This window comes from Lepidothrix coronata, unplaced genomic scaffold (assembly GCF_001604755.1).
Source record: "Lepidothrix coronata isolate B3197 unplaced genomic scaffold, Lepidothrix_coronata-1.0 Scaffold29, whole genome shotgun sequence".
Lineage (NCBI taxonomy): Eukaryota > Metazoa > Chordata > Aves > Passeriformes > Pipridae > Lepidothrix > Lepidothrix coronata.
In genome coordinates this window covers 2,633,786-2,655,469 of record NW_016690209.1, presented here as the reverse complement: position 1 = coordinate 2,655,469, position 21,684 = coordinate 2,633,786, and the positions used below count along the sequence as shown (strand labels likewise).

The window sequence follows — 21,684 nt, the reverse complement described above, 5'->3', positions numbered from 1 at the left end:
GGGCTGTGGGCACGGGCGGGGGATGCTGCCCGGGGGGGGCGCGGCGGCGGCACTCGGGATCCCCGTGGATGGGCGGCGGTGTGGCCGGCTGTGCTGGGGGCTGCGGGGGTGCCGGGGTGCGCGCGTGTGTGTGAAGGGGAGCGGGGGTGCTGCGCACCGGTGCGGGGGTGTGGGGGTCCCGTGGCGGCGCGGGTACCGCGGGTTCAGGGGGTCCGTGCGGGGGGCGGGGTCCCCCCCAGGCCGGTCGGCCGGGGCAGGACCGGCAGCGCGGCGCCATCTTGGGAGCCATCAGGTGCCCGGCGCGGGGACGGGCGGTGCGGGGGGGCCGCCCCCGACACCCCCTCCCATCGCCGGCCGCCGCCGCGGGGCGAGGGCTGCGGACCGGCCCCGGCTCCCCCCGGGGCCGCCGGGGTGCGTGGTTGTCCCGGGGGGCGCCGGTGCTGCCTCCGGCGCCCGCCCCTCCCGCCGCTCCCCCCGCGGGACCGAGTCCCGAGAGCACTGGCCGCTGCCCCGGGAGAGTCCCCCGGCCTGGAGTCACCGCCCGTGGGTGGTGGATAACCCGGTAGCGGGGCCCCGAGGCTCTGAGTCAGGCTCTGCCGGCGGCTGCCGGGCTCTGGGTGTCCCGGCATGTCGTCACGGTGTCGTCGTGTGTGTCCATCCCGCCGACTCCCCCCCCTCTCGCGATCTGGGTTTAAGGGGAAGGGCTGCATCTGCCTCGGCAGATGATGTGAGGATTGGTTAAAAGAAAGATGGATGTTTGAGTAACCTCGATATTCTGTGCTTGTAAAATTGCTGGGCAGTCCATGGCTGCTGCCGGCACCAGCTGTGGTATCGGCTCAGGTTGAGATATCCTGGGAGTTTAATCCACTCGTGGTGTTTGTTGCAGCCGCTTCAGAAACGACGGAGAACTGTGGAGGATTTCAACCAGTTCTGCACCTTCGTTCTGGCTTATGCAGGCTACATCCCCTACCCTGAAGAGGTAAGTGGGCTTGCAGGGTGTTCCTCTACAAAGATACTGGTTCCCCTGGATTCTTTGCCATGTGGAGACCCAGCTCTTAATCATAAAGAATTATAGAATGGTTTGGGTTTGAAGGGACCGTAGAGATCATCTAGTTCCAACCCCTCACCATGGGCAGGGGTCCCACTTACTAAATCATGTTGCCTAGGTGCCCATCCAACCTGGCCTTGAAGTTTGGATAGACACGTCTGGACAGTCATCCTCCAGCCCCAGCCTCCCTCTCTTTACCCTGAATGAATGTGCTGCAGTCTCCCATGCTAATCCTGCATCTTCTCCTCTTGTAGTATGTGCCCTGGACCCATGGAGGCAGTATGAGTCCCCAGAACAGCACAGGGAGCACTCAGGACAGTGATAGCTCGACCTCATCTCACTCTTCTGACTGCCACATCCCAATGGACAGTAGGAAGAGCAGGAATGCTGTGGCCAGGGGAGTTGTGGACAATGGCCTGCTTATGAGCAGCCCTGTCTTTTCCACTGGCTTTTACAATGTCCGGCCCCAGCAAATCAAACGGAAGAAACCACCAGCAAAGAAACGCATTCTGGAGCAGGAGGTGAAGAAGAGGGTGCCACTGAGTGCTTGGAAGGACTTTGGGGCAGAGCAGGATGGGGTGAAACAGCTGGCTGCACTGGCAGGACAGCTGTCTCCTGTGAAAGAGGAGCTATTGGAGCCTTCCCCCAACTTGTCTGGGGACCCTCAGCCCAACTCCCTCCTGGAGGAGCCGATGAAGGAGGAGAAAGACTGGATGTATGGAGCGCAGGGGACCGAGAAGCCAGCAGGAGAGGATCCTCAGCTAAAGGAGCATGACCCCTTCTCTGGAGGGAGGAAAAGCCCCAGTTCCTGTAATACCTTGGACCAAAGCAAAGGGGAAGACACAAGCAGAGGGACCTCCCAGCTCAGCGGTGAGTGTCAAAGGGAGTGCAGAGGGCCCCGTTGTGCTGTAGACAGTGCCAAGCATTGTCCCTCCCTCAGCTGGAGCCACTCATGCTGGCCACAGGGAGGGCTTGTTGATGGCCCAAGCCTCTCCCAGCAAGGGGAGTACCTTTGGGACCTGAGGGGGACTGAAGAGCAGAGGGCAGGGAGCTGACCTGTCCTTTGGCAGCTCTATTGTGTAGAGTAGGTGGTGCAGACCTGAAGTGGGTCTGAAATGGGGTGTAGGGTTGCCTTGCTCATCTGGTCTTCCTTTTTTTTTCTCTTTTTTCCCCCCTTTTGCAACTTTAGCAGTCGAATTTGCGGAAGTTCCCAACACCAAAGCAGAAGGTGAGTGGTGGGCTGTCCCATTTAACACCTAGAGGAACTGGCTAGTCTGGCCACAGCCAGACCTGCAGGTGGTAGTGTGGTTTCTGACCAGTGTATCTCTCTCCCTGACCAGACGACGATGCCTGGGATCTGATCACTTGCTTCTGCATGAAGCCCTTTGCAGGGAGGCCCATGATCGAATGTAATGAATGCGCTACCTGGATCCATCTCTCTTGTGCCAAGATCCGCAAATCCAATGTGCCTGACATTTTCATCTGCCAGCGATGCCGGGATGCCAAGCAGGAGATTCGCCGCTCGAACCGAGCTCGGACAGTGCCCCGCAAGCGCCTCGTTGACTGAAGTTCCTGCAGAGCAGGACGGCTGGGGGCCTCTTTTTAACCTGAAGACAATCAATGCACTGGCAGGGGAGGGGCTGGGACACAGGGCCAGACTGTCCCCCTCACACTTCTGACTCCTGAAAGCTGCCACACGTGTCCTCCCTGAGGATCACATTGGCCACGGAGCTCAGTTATCCCAGAGGTGTGTGGAGGAGAGGAGGGTGGTCCAGCCACGATCCCTGTGGGTGGTGTGTTAGTGTTTGTGATCTCCTGGGGTCCCACGTGCACTAGCTGTTGGATCCCACCTCCTCCTCACAGCCCCTCCAAAGAGCCCTGCCCATGTGCCTTCTGCACTTTCCCTGGGGGATGCAGACCCCACTCCTGTCCTGGTGACACTGAGCTCAGCCCCTACCTGCCAGTCCCCATGACTATAATTCTTAACTGGGTTCTTTCCTACTTGCACATCTGGTTACTGTGGGACCACAGCTGGGAGGAGGGTGTGGGACAGCCCCCTGTCACACAGCAGCCCCCAGCCTCGTCCCTGTGCCTCTCTCCTCCTGTGGAAAGCCTGGGCCCCAAAAGTGCTTTATGTTTTTATAGTTACTTTGTATTATAGTTAATTTGTATTATAGTTACTTTGTATTATAGTTACTTTGTATTATAGCAAATTCTGGTCCTTGCCCTGTGGAGTGTGGCTGGAGTCTTATGTATATAATAAATACTTTTGCCATAACAGTGGTGGCCTTGGCATAGTTCGGTGACCTTGGGTCTCATGTCCCCCCGGGACCGAAGTGCTCCCCTTCTTCCTTTCTGCTGTGGCTGGGAGGGGACCTGGTGTGGGAGTCCCACTCAGCCCCACTACACACCCCCCCCCGGGAAATCCCAAGCTGCAAAAATCACAGGGAACGACCAGGCCAGTGGATCTTTTATTTAACAGAGTGACAACCACCTCCCCACACTGTTACATAGGTGCACAGGGATGGCTCTACAGAAAGGTCCTCAGGAGGTGCATGGCTTGGGGGATAACCCTCTTCAATGGGAACCCTGGTCCAGAGGCTACAGCCATCTCATGGGGAATGTCATGGGTTATTCCACAGAAGCAGCAGGTCCGATGGCTCAGGGAGGGAAGGTGTCCACATGCTGTTGCTCTGACGCTTAAGGCACATCACTGTTTAGATGAGTTTCGCTCTTGGGCTCTGACAAACCTTGCCTCTGTCTCCACTCTGGAGTGCAGTTATGATTTAGTCCTGACAGCAATTGAGGTGCTAATGATTCCAGTTTTCTCCACAAAATAAGTCTATTTCAGGCTTATTTAATTCCAACACAGACATATCACTGGCTTTCCCTGAAGATCCAGAGGTGTGCCAGCTTCCACCAGGCATGCTGTTAGGTTAGATGGGGGATGCAGTGAGGGGGGCAGGGCAAGAAGGCTCTGGGGGTCAAGCATTGACCTGCCTAGGGCAGGAAGAAGGCACTGTTTGTGGGAACCCTTACCAAGCAGGGTCCTGCTGGTACAACATTTCAGTCCTAAGGCTGTGAATGGTCCAGGAACAGCAGCTAACAAGGATGTAATTTCTATGCTAGGGGTCAAAGCTGGGTTTATGCAGCCAAACAAGCATCTAGGTGAAGTAGGTAGTCAGGGGTCTACTCCTCCTTAGCCCAGGCAGAGCCACCTGCCTTCTGCTCCAGGTGGGGAACCACTGCCTCTGAGTAAAACTTCTCCAGCTTGGGCTCCGTCTTCCTCCAGAACTCAGCATCAAACTGGACTGGGACTACAGCTGTCTCCTTTTTGGTGTGCACCACAAAGTCAGCCCGCTCGAAGCCGGCTGTCGCCAGCTGGCATTGGACCTGGGTGAAGTAGCCATGATTCTTCTTCAGGGCATAGGAGTCCCCATCCACCTCCAGGCAGAAGTCCTTGTCCTTGCAGGCCTCGCGCACCGTCCTGTTCCTGTGCTTGTAGGGACACTTAACCTCCAGTAGCCCCAGGTCCTTCCCCGTAGTCTCCTCTTTGATGACTCCATCTGGGCTGGCAGCAAGCCACTTCTTGTCTGGGTGAATGAAGAGGCCACAGTCCTCCACCTTCACTGGCTTGCCCACTGCCCTCGCCTTCTGCTCGTAGGCCTGCACGGCCGCCTTCTCATTGCGAATTCCCCAGGACATGGCCGGGGTCTGCACCCCAGGGCCGGGGTTCACCACAGCTTTCAGGTAGGACTGGGGCACCTCATCTGTCTTGCCATTGGCAAACCTGCTGTTGGCAATTTTGGAGGCCACAGAGGCTGTGATGCGGTTCTCCCGCATCTCATACCACTTGGGGTTGCTCCACTGGCCCCGTGTTTCCTTCTCCACCCGTGGGATGTCCTGGCTCTTCACAGGGGGCAGGAATCGGTCCAAGGCTTTGTTCGGGTCAGCACCAGGCTGCTTCTGCAGACACGGGTCAGGTCTGGCCAGACCAGCAGCTGCTTTGGCATCAGACAGCTTCCTCTGGGTTGTAGAGGAATTCCTAGGAGGTGCTCTGCTCTGGTCCCCAGCATCTCCTCGGGCTCCACAGGATGCTGTGGGTCTTGGCTGAGCAGAATCTGCCTTTCTTCCCCGGCCCTGACTGGGGGTAGTAGCCTTGGCAGCTGGAGCACATTGGGATCGGCTGCCTGCAATCGTGGCCTTGGCCCGAGTGGCCGAAGTAGAAGGTGGTGGTGCGGCAGGGGCAGTTTTGGAGGCAGTTGTGGCCGCCCGAGGGGATGATGTGCCAGCGGACTCCTTCCTGGGTCTTCCCATTGCTATGAGTCAGAGAGTCTTATGCTGTGGGCATGGAATAAAGTTTAATGCAAGTCCCCAAAACACTCATTTCCTTTTCCTTGCGCCTCCCTGCGCCTGCCCCAGGGTGCTGTGTCCCTGCCAGAGCTGCTGTACCCACCCCTTTCTCCAATGTGCCACGGTGGAATGGCGGCTGGCCCAGCTGGGCTGCTTGTCCTCAGCCCCCTCCCCCCATCCCAGCCCTTGCCACCCCAAGGACAGGGCGGGGGGACAGCGAGATCCCCCGGGGCCACCTCCGCGGGGATGCGGCAGCGGTGCCCGCGGGCACCACGGTTGCCCGGGGACCGGGCGGGATCCCCGCGGGCCCATCCGCTCGGCCAGCGGGGGTGCGGACACGGGTGGGGGGCCTGCCTGGCTCCGTCCCGGGGACCCCACGCGCGCTCCGGGACCGGGGCACGGAGCTCCCGGTGCCGCCTCACCCGATGCCGCCCCTCTCACGGCTCCGCCGCCGCTCCGGAAGCGCGTCCCGCCCGCACCACGTGCTGCGGGGGCGGTGGCGGCCCGAGGCGTGCGGGAGGGAGGTGCGGTGCTGGGCGCAGCCGGCGGCCGAGCCCCCGGTCCCCGCTAGAGGGAAGCAGCCGCACGGCCATGCCCGCCGCGGGATATGCCCGGACCTGCCCGCTCCGCTCCCGGCCCGACACCCCTCAGCCTTTCCCCGCATCATGCCCCCACCGCCCCCAGGCCCCCAGATAACATTTTACTCCGGGCTAGGGACAAGCCCCCGACAGCCTCCACTCGTGGCCAGGGATCCGAGCCTGCCCCCCGCCTACCCCATCTCCGCCCGTGGGGAGCGGTCCGAGCCTCTCGGGCTCCACTGCGAAGGGACGGGCTGACCTGACGGGATCCCGCCGAGCCCCGATGGCCCAAGCTGATCTGAACCGCCACGTCCCACCGCGAGCAGACCCTCGGGAGAAGGATGGCAGCGAGAAGCTGGAGCAGCAATACCCACCCTCGGGCACCCGCTGCCCGGCTGTGCTGCCGTGTGAGGAGGGTCCCCGCGCAGAGACCGCAGAGCTTTGCTCGCAGCCCGCGGAGGGTTCGGCCGCTGTGGAGGAAGAAGAGAGGCAGGGCGTCAGCGGCACGAGGAGTTTCGCTTTCCTCAAATCCGGGGAGTCGCTTTCCTCCAATCCGGGGAGTTTCCTTTTCGGCAGCGAGCGTGGCGCCACTCCCTGATCCCGGCGGGCTGGCTGCGGCGCGATCCCCCACGTGCCCCCCCCCAAGGCTGTGAGCCCCCCCTGTTTCCGGCCGCCGAAAGGAAACTCAGCAGACACCAATGCGTGTCCTGGATCTGTGTAAGAGCCAGCCCCACAGGGGCTTCCAGCCCCATCTGCCTGCGCCAGCATCCTGCGGAGACTTCAGTTAAGTTTGGGCAAGCAGAAGTGCTGGCAGTATTCCCAGCCCCTCTCCCCAAGGATCCCTGGTGTCTCTACCAGCGTCTCTATCTCTGCTGATGTGTTGTTTCATTTTTTCCCTCCGGCCCCTCTGTAACTCCCTGCAACTTGGCAGACTGATATTACACAGGTTAAGCCAAGATGCACCTGATTTTGACCAGAAACATCACTAGCATTCCCTTCCTCCTCTGTGCTACCCATCCTCAAGATCTTGTTTAGTTCTTGCTGATTAGGGAGCAGCCAAAGAGGGCACCCCTGTCACTCTCCCTGCAGGCCAATCCTCTCCCTTTGCAGCCCTCAGTGGGGTCTGAGAAGCTGCAGCTGTGTCGAGCACAATCACTGCCAGCCTGACACCAGCTGGTATCTCCTTGGGTTTTGGGTTATTTCCCAAATAACTAAACTCACACTAAAGTCACAGTGACCTGAGAGCATCTGTAAGAGCTTTGTGGTTCGAGCCCCTCCAGCCAGCCTCGTCTCTGCGTGATAATTCAGTTCAAGGTATGGGGCATTTGAGGATAAATACCCAGGCCCTGACTGGTCCCTTGGGCTGTGCTGTGGCTGCTGGTGAGGGCTGTGTGGGATCACTGGGCTGTGTGGGGTCACTGGGGTGTGAGGATGATGAATAGAGCCATTGGGCTAAGCTGGGCCTGTGTTTAAAGGGTTTAACACATGCCTTAGCTCAGCACTCTGCCAAAAGGCAACACCAGGCTCTCCAGATCTATTTGTGGCTGTGATGAACTACTGTAGTGAAGCTGTGACAGTGCAGAGCAGGGACACACACGCCTGATGCCTGACGCTGCTGGGAGCACTGTACAGAATGGGATGGAGCCTGTCTATGCCTGCCTGGGGCTGCTGTGGTCACCAGTGGGCTGGGGAGGTTCACCTGTGCCCCAGTGCTGTGCATGCTGTTGTTATTCACCTGCTGTCACACCAAGACCGACGTCTGACGCGGTGGGCTGGCCAAGCCGCATCACCCCGGCTGGTGGCACTGACCCAGCATTTGGACACTTCTCTTTGCCTCAGCTTGGCCTAGAAATGATCTCTCAGGGAAAAATCAAAGCTTGCAGGGTTTTTTGTGGGTCTGGAGCAGCTCAGCACTTGCCATGACGATGGGAGCAGGAGTGTCGTGCATGCTGCAGGCTGTGAAGATGTGCTGTGGTGCGTGCGGGGCCTCCAGCAGCTCCCAGAGCTGGCAGCTGTCACGGGGGGGGGATAATACATGGGTTAGCATCCTTCTCTTGTAAATGAGAGGGAAGGGGAGCAGCTGCACACTTCAGCTCGCTCTCTGTGCAGCACGGAGAGGGGAAGCAGCATGCCGTAGGGCATCTCGCATGGGAGAGAGAATGGCTCAGAGTGCTCTTGCAAGGACCCTAGGGAACCACAGAGTGCCTCTTGGCCAGATAATTGTTGATTGAATCTCAGGGTAAGGGGTCAAGAAGGGGGAGTGTGTCTCATGTGCAGCAAAGGATGTCTTCCGCCAAGATTTCCCTCCGTTGTTCCTGCCATCACCTGTGAAACCTGTGTCAAGAAGCTGAAGCTGTAGTGACATATGGGTCAACTTAGAGGTGAGATACAAAAATACCTGCCGAGGACCAGGGGCTGCTCCCCTCGTGGTGCTGCTGGAGCTTTCTGCCCCAGTTTGTGCCTGGACTGGCTCCAGGTTTGGCATGGCTGCAGTGGTGGGTTCTGCAGTGCTTGGGGGTGGGGTGGGGGACTCCTCTCTGTGTGCTCTATAAAAAGAGCTGCAGCAGCACAGTCCTATCTATAGCACAGGGAGCTGCCTGGGAGAGGCAGGGCAGGAATTAGTCCCAAATCAGGTGGATTTCTCTGGTCCCACTTGGGAACACAGATCTGTCAGTGGTGGCGGAGGGATTCCCAGTGCATCCCAGGCTGTGAGATCTCCCTGCCAGCATACATGTCCTGACTTCACTGGGACTTCCTGACTGTCTGCACCCTCCCCAGGGGAGTTTGTTGTCATACTTGTCACCCAAAAGCTGGGCTGTCCCTGAATTCCCCCTCTCTCCTGCTCCTCAGAGCTGGGATTTCACTGCAGTACATGGAGTCTAATGGGGACAGCCTAGTGGGACCCCAGGGCATCTGGGTTTGGGGTGGATGTGCAGCATCTGCCTGCACCTGGCTGTTTTGTGGTGGTCCCAGGGCAGCTGACACCTTTCCTAGTGGAGCTGATTGTGACATTTGTGGCCCATGGTATTTGTACTGGAGACTTCAGCTGGCCGATGGGGGCTGTTTTGCCCTGTGCTCTGTTTGTGGGGGGGATGGACACGCAGGGTGTGGTTACATGTCCCACTCAGCCAAACTCTGTGGTTTTGATGCTGTAGCATCACCTGGGGTCTCACCAGTATACAAGTTTGCCTGGAAATTGATATTCTGTTGGTGCAGAGCAGCCCACAGCCATCGACTCTGCTCTTGACTGGTTCCTGTCACTCTTTGGGGGTGTTGGCCATCCCCTGAGACCCCCAGTGTTCCCCGTGAGAGCATCCCCCCACCTCCCCCCGGGCGGCGGTACCAGGGAGTGTGTCTCTTTAATGAGGCTGGGCTTGGAGCAGCTCAGCTGCTGGCACAGGGAGTGAGGGATGGAGCGAGGGCGGTGAAGGAGCCAGTGCCAGAGAGGGAGTCTGCAGCAGGGAGAGGCGGGGAAGGACTGCTCATCCCTCGGGTACTGCAGCCATCCAGCCAGAGGGGCAGGGAAACCCATTCCCAGGGAAGAGGGCTCTGCACAGGGCAGGGACCCAGTGGGTTCTGAGCCGAGCCTGCAGCTCCTGTGTCATCCTCCTCCTTCTCCTCCTCCTTCTCCTCCTCCTCCTCCTCCAGGTAAGGGCCAGGATGGGGGGGGGAATCTGGGACTACGGTGGCCTGGGACCCTGCACATCTCCTGCAATTCCTTGGTGTCCCATGGTCGCACACCCACTGCCAGTGCAGCCCGGCTGGCACAAGGGGTGAGAGGTGGAAGATGAGGCAGCAGGGCCACAAAAGTGCTGAAATCACCATCTGGCAGGGACTGGGCAGGGCTGGTCCCAGTAACTGCTGGGAACATGCTCCAAGGTATCTGCAACCAGCCCCTGGCCCACGCCACAACTGTCTCGTGGTGAAGGAGCACTGGGACCCTTCTGTGGGGCTGCCCCGCTGGGATGTGTCCATGTCAGGGGAAATCCATGGGACTCTGAAATTTTTTTGAGAGGGGGGTGCCTGTGTTAGGATGCGTTGAGGACAAGTAACTGTTGTTCCCTGGCATGGGGCTGGGGTTTTCCAGGGGTTTTAGTGGCTCTGGGGAGGCAAGAGCAGCAGCACAGGTCCTGGAGGTGGTGGTCCTGGATGTGGTGTCAGAACCAGGGTGTGTGTGCATGCTTGCATGCACGTGTGCAGTGGACTCTACTCTCTATTTCCACTTTCCAGCAGACAAAGCAGACAGTACCACAGGCTGGAGACAGCCCTTTGCCTCATCTGGGAACCTCTTTCCTCTTCAATCCTTTTTGGTCTCCACAAAGTGGCATGTCCCATGGGCACAGGCCAGCAGCAGCACCACCACCACTGTCTATACCATGCCTCCTGCCTCCATAATCTTCTTCGTGCTCCAGGAGCTGGGATGGATCCTGCTCTCATGTCTTTGTGCCCCATGGGATGTCCCACAGAGAGGGGAGGTGAGGGAAGCAGGGAGTAATGTGAGCGAGCAGGAGGGGCAGCAATACCTCCTCACTCCAAGCATTGTTGCAGAGGCTTGGTCTCCTCTCCCTCCATCCTTCCTCTTGTACCTGCCTGCGTATCTGTCACCAGTGGAAATTTCCGCTTGGTTTGCCTATGCTGGCACTGGCCCCTTCCTTCTCTGGGACCAGCCTGAACCCTGGTGCAGGTAGCTGTTGCTGCAGCAGGTGAAACTCTGACAACTCGTCAGACAGCTAAGGAGAGTCAGCTGGACTCAGGCGCCTGCCTCCCTGCAGCAGCCTCTCTGGAAAACTCAGCCTGCCCATGGGTGAGAAGAGAAAGCCTGAATTATTCTGACATAAGGAAGAGTTACCTCCTTTCCTTCAAAGATGACTTTTAGCTGCCGGCACAGAGAGCTGCTCACTGCCTCCTGTGGCCCCTCCGTACTGGGGATGCTGCTGGTTAAACCAGCTAGTGTGGGCAGTAGGTGAGAAGGAAAGAAGAAGAGGGGGCTGTTAGGGGACTGGAAATCATGCTGGGGATGGGGAGAGGTCTGGGGACTTGTTGGTGATGTCACGCTGGCACCTGAGGACAATTTGCTGCCCTGGGGAAAGAGGACGAAGAGAGTGGGGTGAGGACCATAGGGTCTGGTTTTATTCATTACCACGGGGCTTAGAGCAGCCAGCATGAAGCGTGGCAGGGCCAGATGGGCCCTGTTTACTCTGTGAGGGTAAATGTAAAGAGAAGTGATAAAAAGCAGCCAGGACACCTTCTCCAGTAAGTCCCTGGTAAACAAGCTGGCAGTGACCTGGCTAATGGGCGGCACGGCAAATAGTGGGCAGGTTGCTGAGCATCTAACGGGGTGCCTTGGGAACAAATGGAAGGGCTTTGGGGTGAAATATGTCTTTAATAGCTCAGTGTGGCTGGGTCAGGGGAGTCCTGGTCTCCAGAGCCTGTCTGGGTGCTGCGGTCAGGGCAGGAAGAAGCTGATGATGTTCCCAGCTGTGGCACAGTCAGTGTGGGGGAACAGTGGGCTGTGCAGGGACCCTGCGCAACCTTTGTGTTCTGGAAGAGTAGTCTGGGGGGCTCAGCAGTGTGTGCAGCATCCTGCACACAGGGTGGGGGATTGGTGATGCTGGGGAGTGGTTGAGTGGCCAGGATCTATCAGCGTAACCCTGCAGTGCCTGTTGAGCAGGTAAATGTCTCTCCTCCGACCTAATGGACTGATTTTTCTGGGATGCAGCCACATTGCTAATACACTTCTGTGAGGCTCCCTGCCTTGTGCTGGCTGTGGGCTTGGTCCTAGTGCTGCCTCCAAGGATGTATCCCTGCTCCACTTTCAAGGGTGCTCTGTGAGAGGCACTCTGTGACCGCATGCCGAGAGCACCCCAAGCCTCCCATTACCGATGCTCTTATGAGCTGTTCCCAGGATGAAGGCCACTGGAGTGGGGGCCAGATGGCTTACTTGTACCTGGCCTTGTCCTTGCCCCAGGCATGTTACATGCTGGAACACCAGCACATGGCGTTGAGGGGGAACCTTGCTGCTGTTGGGTCACAGGTGCTTGGGGTAGGCAGGGGATACAGAGCAGAAGTCAGACCCATGTCTGCAGCAGACTCCATGCATACTATGCACAGATCTACACAGCCAGGGCTAAGGCTGATACAAATATTTTACACAAATATTTGATGGCATAGGGTGGGCTGATGTTAGAGAGTTGCATTGGCTCCAGACAATTATTTGGGATGTGGCTCCTAGGTATGTTCCCCAAGGGGAAGTGGAGTGGAGTTGGTGCCCTGGCTGGAAGGCATCCTCAGCTGCCTCTTTTCTTCCCAAAGGGTGGGACACCAGACTTATCCATTTCTGGGCAAAGCATTACTCTCCCAGAGGCGAGGATCGTCCACTTGCCAGGCTCCACCCTGCAGTGCCTTCCCCACTGTGCTGTTCTTCAGTGCAGCACTGACCTTGTTGTTAATTATTAAACCCCCAGCAAACACTGCTCGTGTCTTTGTCCTAGTTACACTGTGGGCTTCTCGCCCTTCTGGTTTTGGTTGGGGTTTTTTTGTAATTTTTTTTTTTTTAAACAAATTTCCCTGGTAACCTCTGGGGTGAATGGAGATGGGAGCAGCAGATGTTCATCTCCCAGCCACTGAAAGAGATGACCTGGGGAGGTTCTGGAGCTGCTCTGGGGTGGTTGAGAGATAGGCTGGGTGTGGCTGGCCATTATCTAGGGGTCTCTGCTTGTTTGCCAGGGCTTGGAGCTTGCATGTAACCACTGCCCACGGGAGTTTTGTTCCCCTCTCTGTGGGCTCCTGTGGCTCTGGTCTGAGCAGAGACCTGGGACCAGGTGTATGTGTTTTGTGGATGCTGAAGAGCAGCATCCCCGGGATGGGGGAGGGCTGGAGACCTGCTCCCCCCTGCAGACTGGGCAGATGGAAATGGCTTGCGCACAGAAGCCCCTTCCAGCAGACCCCGTCCCTCAGCACCCAGTCCCTGCCTCCCCTCTGCTCACAGCTGCACACTGAGGGACCATGCCGGGCCTCTATGCCCTCTCCTCCTGGGAGGCTCTACCCCTGAAGAGCTCCACAGTGAAGGCTTGTGCCAACGGATACACCCTGAGCATCACTGCTCACCTCATGTACACCAACCCCCACGAGGAGCCTGTGGAAGGTAAGAGGGGGCTATCAGGGCTGGCAGAGACCCGGGCTGCCTGCACGGCCTTCTAAAAGCCATGATGCTGAAAAGCATCCTGTCTCCAGCCCACCTGTGTCCCAACTCCCAAACCTTGCTCAGTTTGGGGAGCAAAGGTGGAGGCCAGCGGAGGTGGGGGTACTGCTACCCACTGTGGGCAAGAGGAGAGTGAGACTGAGCAAAAACATTCCAATCATTGAGAAAGAGCGGGATTTCATCCTCCCTCTGGGTTAGTGAGGCTCTGGGTCCTTCCTGCATGGTGCCTTGTTCTCGTGCATCTAAATCACCTTGCAAGTCAGAGAGGTTCTCAGCAGGGCTGCCACGGGCTGTTGCGTGCCACGGATACGGCCATGCCGGGATCTGCCTCGGGGCTCTCTCCTGCCTGCAGGCATCTTCATCTACCCGCTGGAGGAGTCGGAGGTAGTGGCCAGCTTTGAGGCAGCGGTGGGCAGCCGGCGGGTGACATTCCAGGTCCAGAACCGGCACCGGGCACAGGACTGCTGCCTCCAGTGCAGCCCCAGCCCTGGCCGGCCGTGCCGCTGTGCCAGCGGTAAGTGCTGTGGCATGGGTGATGCTGTTGGGTGTTCCTGGCCAGCAGGCTCAGAATGGGCAGGTGAAGTATGGGGGGATATGAGGTGCTGAGACCCCTGCTAGGCCACCCCAGCACCTTCTGAGGGGTGTCTGGGGCTGGAAATGTCAGCACCTCCTTTCCCCTCCCTCCACCTCTCCTAGGGTTCTGCCCACCTTTGGCATGGCCCACATGCCTGTGCCCTGCTGCCACCTTTGAGAGCAGTCAGGGCCATTCATGCCCTCCTCCACAACCCCGTACGCCTTGCTGACCTCGCCACCATCCCTCCCCTGCCCAGGCCATGTTGTCCTGGATGAAGACGCAGAGCGCTCCACCTTCATCATCGGCACCGGCACACTCTGCCCATTGGAGAGCCTGGCTGTCACCCTGAGCACGGCGCAGGAGCTGCCCACGTTGCCGGACGGGGCCCTGCGCCTCCTCCTGCCTCCCATCCTCACGCCCCGTGTCCCCGCTGACCCCGAAAGCGAGCCGGCAAGCTTGTGTGACGACAGGTTGGCCCTATGGTGATTTTCATGACTTCCTCAGTCTCCGCCATCCCTGGGGGGGGAGATGCAAATGCTGGGCAAGTGGGGAGAGAGGGCGGGAGCCATCACCCGCTCTCCCCTTGCAGCCCCACCAGCTGTTTCGGGGGGCCAGGTGCCCGGAGCCAGACACCCACCAAGGCACCCGTGGAGAGCATGGATGTCTTTCGGGGACGACCCTACAACCCTTTTCCTTATGAGTTTGCCTTCGAGTTGCTGGTGAAGGGTCCCTGCTTGCTGGCAGGTAGCAAGGGCAGCTTGGGTGGTATCAGGTGGTTGTGTAAAACCTCTTCAAAATGTGTGTGGTGTACCCTGGTCCTTCCATGCTTCTAAGAGGATGTGAGCCCCTGTCCTCAGGCATCTTCTTGCACTCCCTACAGGTGAAGAAGCCTTTTCCCCCACCCTTGGGTCTGGGACCCCTCAAAGTCACCCTGCCTGTGTGTTTGAGCGGCTTTAGGTCAACAGCCTCCTGTGAAACAGGGAGACGTGATGGATAAGGGAGAGGATGGGCAAGGAGGGAATGATGGGGATGTGCTCCTGGCTGTAGGCCCAGTTAATCCCATTAGATCTGGCAGGGAGTAGCCACTGCTGTGGAGCGTGGCAGGTCAGGGGGTTGAGGAGGGGGTATGTGAGGGGCTGCCCTGCTGCATTGCTCTCTCCGCAGGGCTGGAGAGCCCATCCCATGCCCTGAGAGCTGACGCGGATCCCTGGGCCAGTTCTGCCACCACCACCTGCGTCACCCTGGCTGAGCCCCACCGCTATGATAGTGACCTGGAGATCATCCTCTACCCTTGTGGTGAGAGGGGACAGTGCCCTTGGCAGGTTTGGGGCATCACCCCAAAACCATCTTGAGTGTCGCCCAGCCCCTTGTGGCACAGGCTGGCTCCAAATTCTCCTGTGCCCCTCAGAGCCCCATCACCCCCACCTGGTGATTGAGGATGGCACCATGACATACCCTGAGTACGAGGCACACATCCGGAGCCGCCGGGATTACGTGCGGATTGCCAGGAAGGACAGCAGTGGCGAGAGACAGGTGACATTGCTGGCCCAGCAGGAAGGAGGAGGAGGAAGGGGGGGAGGTACTGGAACGTGGGTGAGGAAGACCCTGACATGGTCCAGGTGGTGTGAGAAAGCTCCTGACCTGCCTGGCTTGCAGGTGGCTTTTGTGCAGAGGCGTTTCCACAAAGACATCTTCCCCAACCCTGTGCTGATGCTGAACTTCTGCCCGGCGGTGGAGACCATCCCTGGGGACCTGCAGAGTGTCACCCGTGAGATCCTCTTCCTCATCGACTGCAGCAGCTCCATGAGCAGCCCAGACCTTGAAAAGGTCAAGGTGAGGCACGGCCATGGGTCCAAGGATGCTCCCTGGGTGGCTGGTCCTTAGCAACACTCCCTGGTCCCCAATGTCACCCCAGGAGGCTTTGCTGGTGGCTCTGAAGAGCCTCCCATCAGGGACGCTGCTCAACATTGCCGGCTTTGGTGCTGATGTCAAGCCACTCTTCCCCTCCAGTCGCCTCTGCAGCAACGTGAGTGCTCCAGGCAAAGCCCCCCACCAGCTTGTCTCTGTCCCCGTCCCAGCTCCCTGGAGTGGGGGCTGTTGAGCTGTGGGACTGCTGTGAGGCTGGCTCTCTGTGCTGACAGGAGACCCTGCGCCGTGCCTGTGAGCACCTTGGTGGGCTGCGGGCAGACCCCGGCAGCACCAACCTGCTGGCAGCCCTGGGCTGGGCGCTGGCACAGCCCCTCCACCATGGATACCCCCGCCAGCTCTTCCTCTTCACTGGCACAGCGGTGGGCAATGCAGGCAGGATCCTCCGGCTGGTGCGCAGACAGGCCAGCACTGTCAGGTATGGCACTGGCACTGTGGCAGGTCACGGTGTTCTCCATGTTCCCTGTGCTGTTTCCACTGATTTCTCCTTATGCAGCCCAAAGTCTCACCTCCACCAGCCCTGAGGGTGTCCTTCACCCATCACATCTCTCAACCCACTGGCTCAGCTCTCCCTGCGGGTGGCAGAGCCCAGCATGCAGCCAGGGTGGCACTCTGGCTACCAGACATTCCTTTCCAGCCCTGCTGCTGAGCTCACCACTGGGCTTGCCAGTCCCTGGCACCAGCCCGGCCATGGCTTTCCATTACTCGGCTCTCCTGCAGGTGCTTCAGCTTTGGCATGGGCCCCCGGGTGTGCCAGCAGCTGCTGAAGGGCATGGCCAGAGTGAGCCGGGGCCGTGCTGAGTTCCTGAGCCCGGCCGAGAGGCTGCAGCCCAAGGTAACGCCCGGGCAGGGGCAATAGGGGGCACTGGGGGGCACTGCCATGTCTGACACTGTGTCCTCTCCCCACCCCAGCTGATTAAGTCCCTGAAGAAGGCGATCGAGCCGGCTGTCAGCGACATCACCATCGACTGGTACGTCCCCGACAGCATGGAGGCTCTGCTCTCCCCCACTGAGCTCCCGGCCCTCTACCCCGGCGACCGCCTTGTCAGCTACTGCGTCCTCTACAGCATCGCCCGCTTTGGCAACAGGCACCATCCGGTACGGCTGGCACCACCCTGGCACGTGGAGAATGGCATGCTTCCGGTGCTGCTGGCTTCTCCCCAGGCAGGGGGCTGATGGTGGTGCCTTCTTTCCCTTAGGGCCGGGAAGGGGCATGTCAGGGCTCCCGGGGCTCAGCCTTTCCCTCCCAGGAGGAGGTGCCCAGTCCTGGGGAGAGCCGCCAGCCACCCCAGAGCAACCCAGGATCTGGGGATGCCTCCCTGGAGCTTTTCGCTGGGAGTACAGAGGTGTCAGAGCGGAGTGAGTGGGGTCCAGGGCCAGGGCGGGGGGCACACATGAGAGCTATGGGCTGACAGGGTGTCTGCTTATCGGGCAGGTATGGATCCCGTATCAGGGGGAGACATCTGGAAGCGGATTTACCAACCCTCCTACATCCAGGAGCAGTATGTCCTGACACACTGCTCTGTCAGCACTGACCACAGCCGGGGGCTGCTCTCCCGCAGCTCCACCAGCAGCGAGTCCACTGGCTCTCGGGATGTAGCCCCCGAGGGAGGCTCCTCGGCCCCTGGTGCGGATGTCACCTCCCAGCAGGGCCAGAAGAGCCTGTCCCTCTGTGAATCCTCCACCAAATCTGCCCCACTGCCCTCCGCTCCGGCTGGCACCAAGGTAAGGATGCCAGTGGAGTGCAGGGACTCACAGGTGTGGGGGTTGTTCCTGACTTAGCTGGGGTCTTGCTGCCCTGCTGTGCCCAGGCACATGGCTGCTGGGCTGGGAACCAGAGTGCTATAGCCTGGATTTTAAGCAAGGATCAGCCATGGGTGCCATGAGGAGGTTCTTTGGGTGGTTTTCACTGCTGGAATGGGACAGCTGGGGACCAAGCAGCTGATCCCCCAGTGTCCCTGGCCAGCAGTCAGCTGGGTGTCTAACAGACCCCTGAGCCAACTCAGTGCCTCCTTGATGCTGCAGAAACCAAGTGAAAATAGCTGGGCCAGCATCAGGTAACAAATCTGTTGAGAGGAGGGGCCGGTTGGCTGAGCTCCTGCCTGGCTCCTTCAGCTCTCAGCAAATGCTGCCAGATGCTTCATTAGCGGTGGGCCACATTCCTGCTGCTTCATACCTGGGTCCCTGGGATGGGGAGCGGCAGTTGCCCCGGTGATGACGGCCCTGAGGCCGGGCGAGGCCAGCTGTCCCCCAGCCCCAGGACATGCTTCTTCCCATGGCATGGGTTAGGTAACCTGCTCCTGTCGCACAGCAGCACAGCTGGTGACCTTTGCTGCTGAAATGTCAAGCGTAAGTGATTTCCCTGCAGCGTAAATGATCCTCCCCGGCTCCCTGCTGCCTGGGCAAGAGGTGGCTTGGATGCCACTGCCCTGGCGTGGCTTTTAGGGGAAGCATCTCAGTGTGGGGACATGACTCTGCACTGGGGACTGCATCCCAGGGCAACATCATCCGGCCTGAGCATCCTGGCTAACCCCGCTTCCTGCACACACACAAATCCCTGGCAACTCCAGCATCAGCCTGAGTCAGTCCCCAGGGATGTTTGCAAACTCCTGTCTGGGTGCTTCCCACATGTAGGGAGCCAGGCAAGCATCCTGGGAGGCTGCTGGTGCCAGCCTGCAGAGTGGTGGGGCTGGCAACAGCCAGTGGCTCCAGCCAGCAGCCAGGGGGGTGCAGATGCCACCTCATGGCTCAGTGCAATCTGGGCTTTGTGCCAGCACCTTTGCCAGGCTTGACAGCAGCCTTGTCCCCACCGCAGGTGACAGTGGCCCTGAGCACGGAGGAGCTGGCGCGACAGAAGAAGGTGCTGGCACGTGCCGCCCTGGCTGGACGCAGCTTTTCCACACCACACGGAGAGCTGGACACCCACCAGCTGTGCCGGGCCCTGGAGAAGGTGTCGCAGAAGAGGAACCAGTCCCTGGAGGGGCAGCTGGATGAGCTGGGACCCCAGGCACGGCAAACACAGCCCAATGCAGTGGAGTCAAGTGTGTGCTGCCTCTGGGAACAAGGGTGGTGGGGAGAGAGTCGGGTGCTCCTGCCTTACTGATCCCACACCTTGCCATTGCCCAGATAACCTCCTCTCACCCACACCCCTGGACTGGGACATGCTGGTGGAGCCCTCCTACCTCTTCAGCGCTTCACCAGTCCCTGAGCCGAGGCAGCCCAGCCTGGGTGATGCCAGCCTGCCCCTGCGCTGCCAGGTGGTGATCCACGGACTACGAGCTGGCAAGCCTGTGTCCTGGGAAGTGACAGCCTCACTGGAGTCACTGCTGCAGCCCCGAGAGGGGCTGGGCAGGGAGGACCCACTGCGCCGGGGGGGCAAGGCCTGGGACAAGCCAGTGCACTGCCTGGCAGCGCGCTCCGTCATCCGGGACAATGAGAGTGCGGCACAGCGGGAAGCTGAGCTGGAGCAGGGTGGGTGCCAGTGCGTGTCCCCCCTCTGTGCAGCCCCGGCATTTCCCTCTCCCTAAACATCTTGCTCTGGCTAGGTTTCGCCCGCCGGTTTCGTCTGAAAGCTGTGCAAACCAGCAAAGCCTGCAACGTGCCTTCCCTCTACACCCGCCTGGTGCCTGTGGACAGTGCCACACAGGCAGCCCTGCCTGCAGCCCCTGAGGTGTGGGGCACAGGTACAGACAAGGGTGTGGCAGGATGGGGAGGGGGCAGTGAAGGGACAGAGGATTGAGGTGGCATCATCCCTTGCAGCTGGCTCAGCCAACCGGACACGAGCTGCTGCAGCAGGGAGCTGGCACCACCGCAGCTCTTCAGCGGGGCAGGGCCAGCAGCAGGATGCAGAAGAGCAGGATGAGGCCCCTGGCACTGCAGGTACCAACTCAGGCCTTTATTCAGTTTATGCTTCCCAGGGACCTGCACAGGGGTCCCTGGGGATCCTCAGCTGGTGGTTGCATGGGGCTGGTCCTCCCTGGAGTGCTGTGGAGCCTGGAAAGAGGCATCTGCCCCACACTGGGGAGAGAGACATGGGGGAACAGCATAGCAGTCCCTGACAGCAGCTGTGAGTGATGAGGCTCCCTGGAGCCCAGGGCCCCTCAGGACTTTGCTCTTTTGCAGAGCGAGATGAGACCCCCAGGACTCCAGCCAGCATCTCCTCCCCCACCTACGGCTGGGAAAAGCGAAACTGCTCAAACGGTGTGTCCAGGCTGGAGGGGACCGAGGGCTGGATGAGGGGGGGACACAGGGGGCAATCTGACATCCTGCTGCTGGCAGCTGGGAGCTGGTGCATCCACTGTGCTGTCACTGCCCTGGGCACATGGGCTGAGCCACCCTCCCAGCTGGTGGGGAGTGGGACACACCTCCGCGTGCATCACGTTCTCCCTGTGCTCAGCTCTTCCCCCTTGCAGGGCCTCCATCCAGCCCCTCCACCACCTCCATGGGCTCCCAGAAATCCACAGAGAGCATCGCTGGCTCCAGGTGACACTGTGGGATGGGGGGGATGCCAGGGACCAAAAATGGCATGTTGTGGGGAGAGGGGAACGGTACCACTTTTTGAGTGCTGCTGGTCCAATGTCCTCTGTCAGCTCCTGCAGCAAAAGTGGGGGGTTTGGTGCTCCAGCCCCTTCCCTGCAGCAGGCTGGAGTCCAGCTGCCCTTTTGGAATTTTCCCCCACCCTGTTACCTTGCCTGTTGCCCCACAGGTTTAGCCTGAGCAGGCGCAGGGGTCCCAGCCTGGTGCTGCGCCCACAGTGCCTCAGCCCGGAAAGCGAGCGCTCCAGCAACCATGCGATCCATGACTACCTCCCACTGGTAAGGACCCCATCCCTGTCCCCATCCCAGTCCTCATCCCCATCCCACCGGGGGCACCTTCCCTGCGGGGTGCCAGCAAAGCTGCCCAGGTTACGCCCAGCAGCACCAACAGCAGAAGATGCAAACCTGGTAGGTGCCTGCTCAGCCCTGCTGCATCCTTGAATGTCTCTGAGGATCTTGGCTGGCATTTTGGGGGGCACTAGATTGTCCCTGTGCCCCAGAACGCTCCTGCAGCCCTGCCTCCCCCTTGCAGGTCCAGCTTCAACAAGCCAGGGGGCCATTCCAGCTCACCGAGAGCTTCTCCGAAGTGGTGCAGATCCCTCTGGACCGCCTGCGCCGGGCCTCCCCCTACGCCTCCCACCGTGCCAGCCTCAGCCCCGTGTCCCCAGGGCCCAGGAGCAGCCCCGAGGCAGTGCCTGCTGGCGAGGAGGGCGAGGAGCCCACCACAGACCCTCAGCCCAGCTCGCCCCCATCCCGGAGTACTTGCTCCGAGGTGCCCAGCGCAGCCGTGTGGGCACAGGCGGACAGTGGGCACGGCTCCGAGTCCGACACCTGCCCCCACTCAGCTGCCCCCTCCGAGGCTGGTGTGAGCTGTCAGGACATGGGGCTGGAGGACCTGGAGAGTGCCAGCTGGGCCACAGCGGTGGCCTTGGCATGGCTGGAGCACCGTTGTGCTGGATTCTTTGAGGAGTGGGAGCTGGTGGCGGCCAAGGCGGACGCGTGGCTGCAGGCACAGCAGCTGCCCGAGGGGGTGGACGTGGGCTGCCTCAAAGGGGCAGCCAGGCACTTGTTCCTGCTGCTGCGTCACTGGGATGAGAACATCAAGCTGAACATGCTGTGCTACAACCCCAACAACGTCTGACAGCCGCCCGAGGGGCCAATAAAGACACCTGGCTCCAAGCCACCTGCACTGGCGTCTCTCTTGCGGACAGCGAGCAGTCGGCTCCATTCAGGCCACACCAGGGCTCACCAGAATCCTGGGGGGGGGTCACCACCTTCCCAGCCATCTACCATGGGAGGGAGCAGACAGGAGAACAGGAAAAGTCCTGGAGGGGTCCCTGGGCTCCATCAAGGCAATTCAAACCTTGAGGCAAAACTATTCTGCAGATCCTCTGTTTTAACCCCACCCCAGAGGCTGCTTGCCTGCCCTGGGCACCCCTCTCCCTGGGCTGCAAAGGGAGTGCCCATGG

At 59.9% G+C, this 21,684-nt stretch overlaps 3 protein-coding genes across 6 annotated transcripts in view; 2 read left to right on the top strand and 1 right to left on the bottom strand.

Annotated features, from left to right (window-relative positions):
• Positions 1 to 3,326, top strand: part of LOC108495128 (PHD finger protein 13-like) — a 4,153-nt gene extending 827 nt beyond the window's left edge. The window contains exons 2-5 of the mRNA XM_017810449.1: positions 887 to 979; positions 1,303 to 1,918; positions 2,238 to 2,276; positions 2,389 to 3,326. Of these exons, the coding sequence (XP_017665938.1) occupies positions 887 to 979; positions 1,303 to 1,918; positions 2,238 to 2,276; positions 2,389 to 2,615 (975 nt within the window). The 3' untranslated portion in view covers positions 2,616 to 3,326. The remainder of the gene's footprint in view (positions 1 to 886; positions 980 to 1,302; positions 1,919 to 2,237; positions 2,277 to 2,388) is intronic.
• A 175-nt stretch (positions 3,327 to 3,501) lies between these two features.
• On the bottom strand, positions 3,502 to 6,600 carry LOC108495122. 2 transcript variants are annotated; one of them, XM_017810444.1, is made up of 2 exons: positions 6,354 to 6,600; positions 3,502 to 5,389 (listed from the first exon to the last, which is right to left on the bottom strand). In XM_017810444.1, exon 2 carries the CDS (start codon positions 5,363 to 5,365, stop codon positions 4,238 to 4,240), a length of 1,128 nt encoding a protein of 375 aa, XP_017665933.1. In that variant the 5' UTR covers positions 5,366 to 5,389; positions 6,354 to 6,600; the 3' UTR covers positions 3,502 to 4,237. The 2 variants fall into 2 exon arrangements, with proteins under 2 accessions (XP_017665933.1, XP_017665934.1); XM_017810445.1 differs by lacking the exon at positions 6,354 to 6,600 and adding an exon at positions 5,824 to 5,871.
• Positions 6,601 to 9,376: 2,776 nt separating this feature from the next.
• Positions 9,377 to 21,398, top strand: VWA5B2 (von Willebrand factor A domain containing 5B2). 3 transcript variants are annotated; one of them, XM_017810497.1, is made up of 22 exons: positions 9,377 to 9,472; positions 12,968 to 13,123; positions 13,533 to 13,694; positions 14,011 to 14,224; positions 14,344 to 14,498; positions 14,919 to 15,050; positions 15,163 to 15,287; positions 15,411 to 15,587; positions 15,670 to 15,780; positions 15,896 to 16,098; positions 16,401 to 16,515; positions 16,593 to 16,778; positions 16,880 to 17,039; positions 17,116 to 17,405; positions 18,496 to 18,721; positions 18,807 to 19,151; positions 19,226 to 19,363; positions 19,440 to 19,559; positions 19,803 to 19,880; positions 20,093 to 20,162; positions 20,386 to 20,494; positions 20,748 to 21,398. In XM_017810497.1, the coding sequence occupies exons 2-22, from the start codon at positions 12,985 to 12,987 to the stop codon at positions 21,354 to 21,356; spliced, it is 3,864 nt and encodes a 1,287-aa protein (XP_017665986.1). In that variant the 5' UTR covers positions 9,377 to 9,472; positions 12,968 to 12,984; the 3' UTR covers positions 21,357 to 21,398. The 3 variants fall into 3 exon arrangements, with proteins under 3 accessions (XP_017665986.1, XP_017665984.1, XP_017665985.1); XM_017810495.1 differs by having other exon boundaries at positions 9,389 to 9,627; XM_017810496.1 differs by lacking the exon at positions 9,377 to 9,472 and adding an exon at positions 12,063 to 12,211.
• The last annotated feature ends 286 nt before the right edge of the window (positions 21,399 to 21,684 follow it).

Coding starts and splice junctions, on each gene's coding strand:
- VWA5B2 (XM_017810497.1), top strand. CDS start 12,985: ATGCCGGGCCTCTATGCCCTCTCCTCCTGGGAGGCTCTACCCCTGAAG. Junction 18,722..18,806: donor GCCCAATGCAGTGGAGTCAA/GTGTGTGCTGCC, acceptor GCCATTGCCCAG/ATAACCTCCTCTCACCCACA. Junction 19,560..19,802: donor TGAGGCCCCTGGCACTGCAG/GTACCAACTCAG, acceptor GCTCTTTTGCAG/AGCGAGATGAGACCCCCAGG.
- LOC108495122 (XM_017810444.1), bottom strand. CDS start 5,365: ATGGGAAGACCCAGGAAGGAGTCCGCTGGCACATCATCCCCTCGGGCG.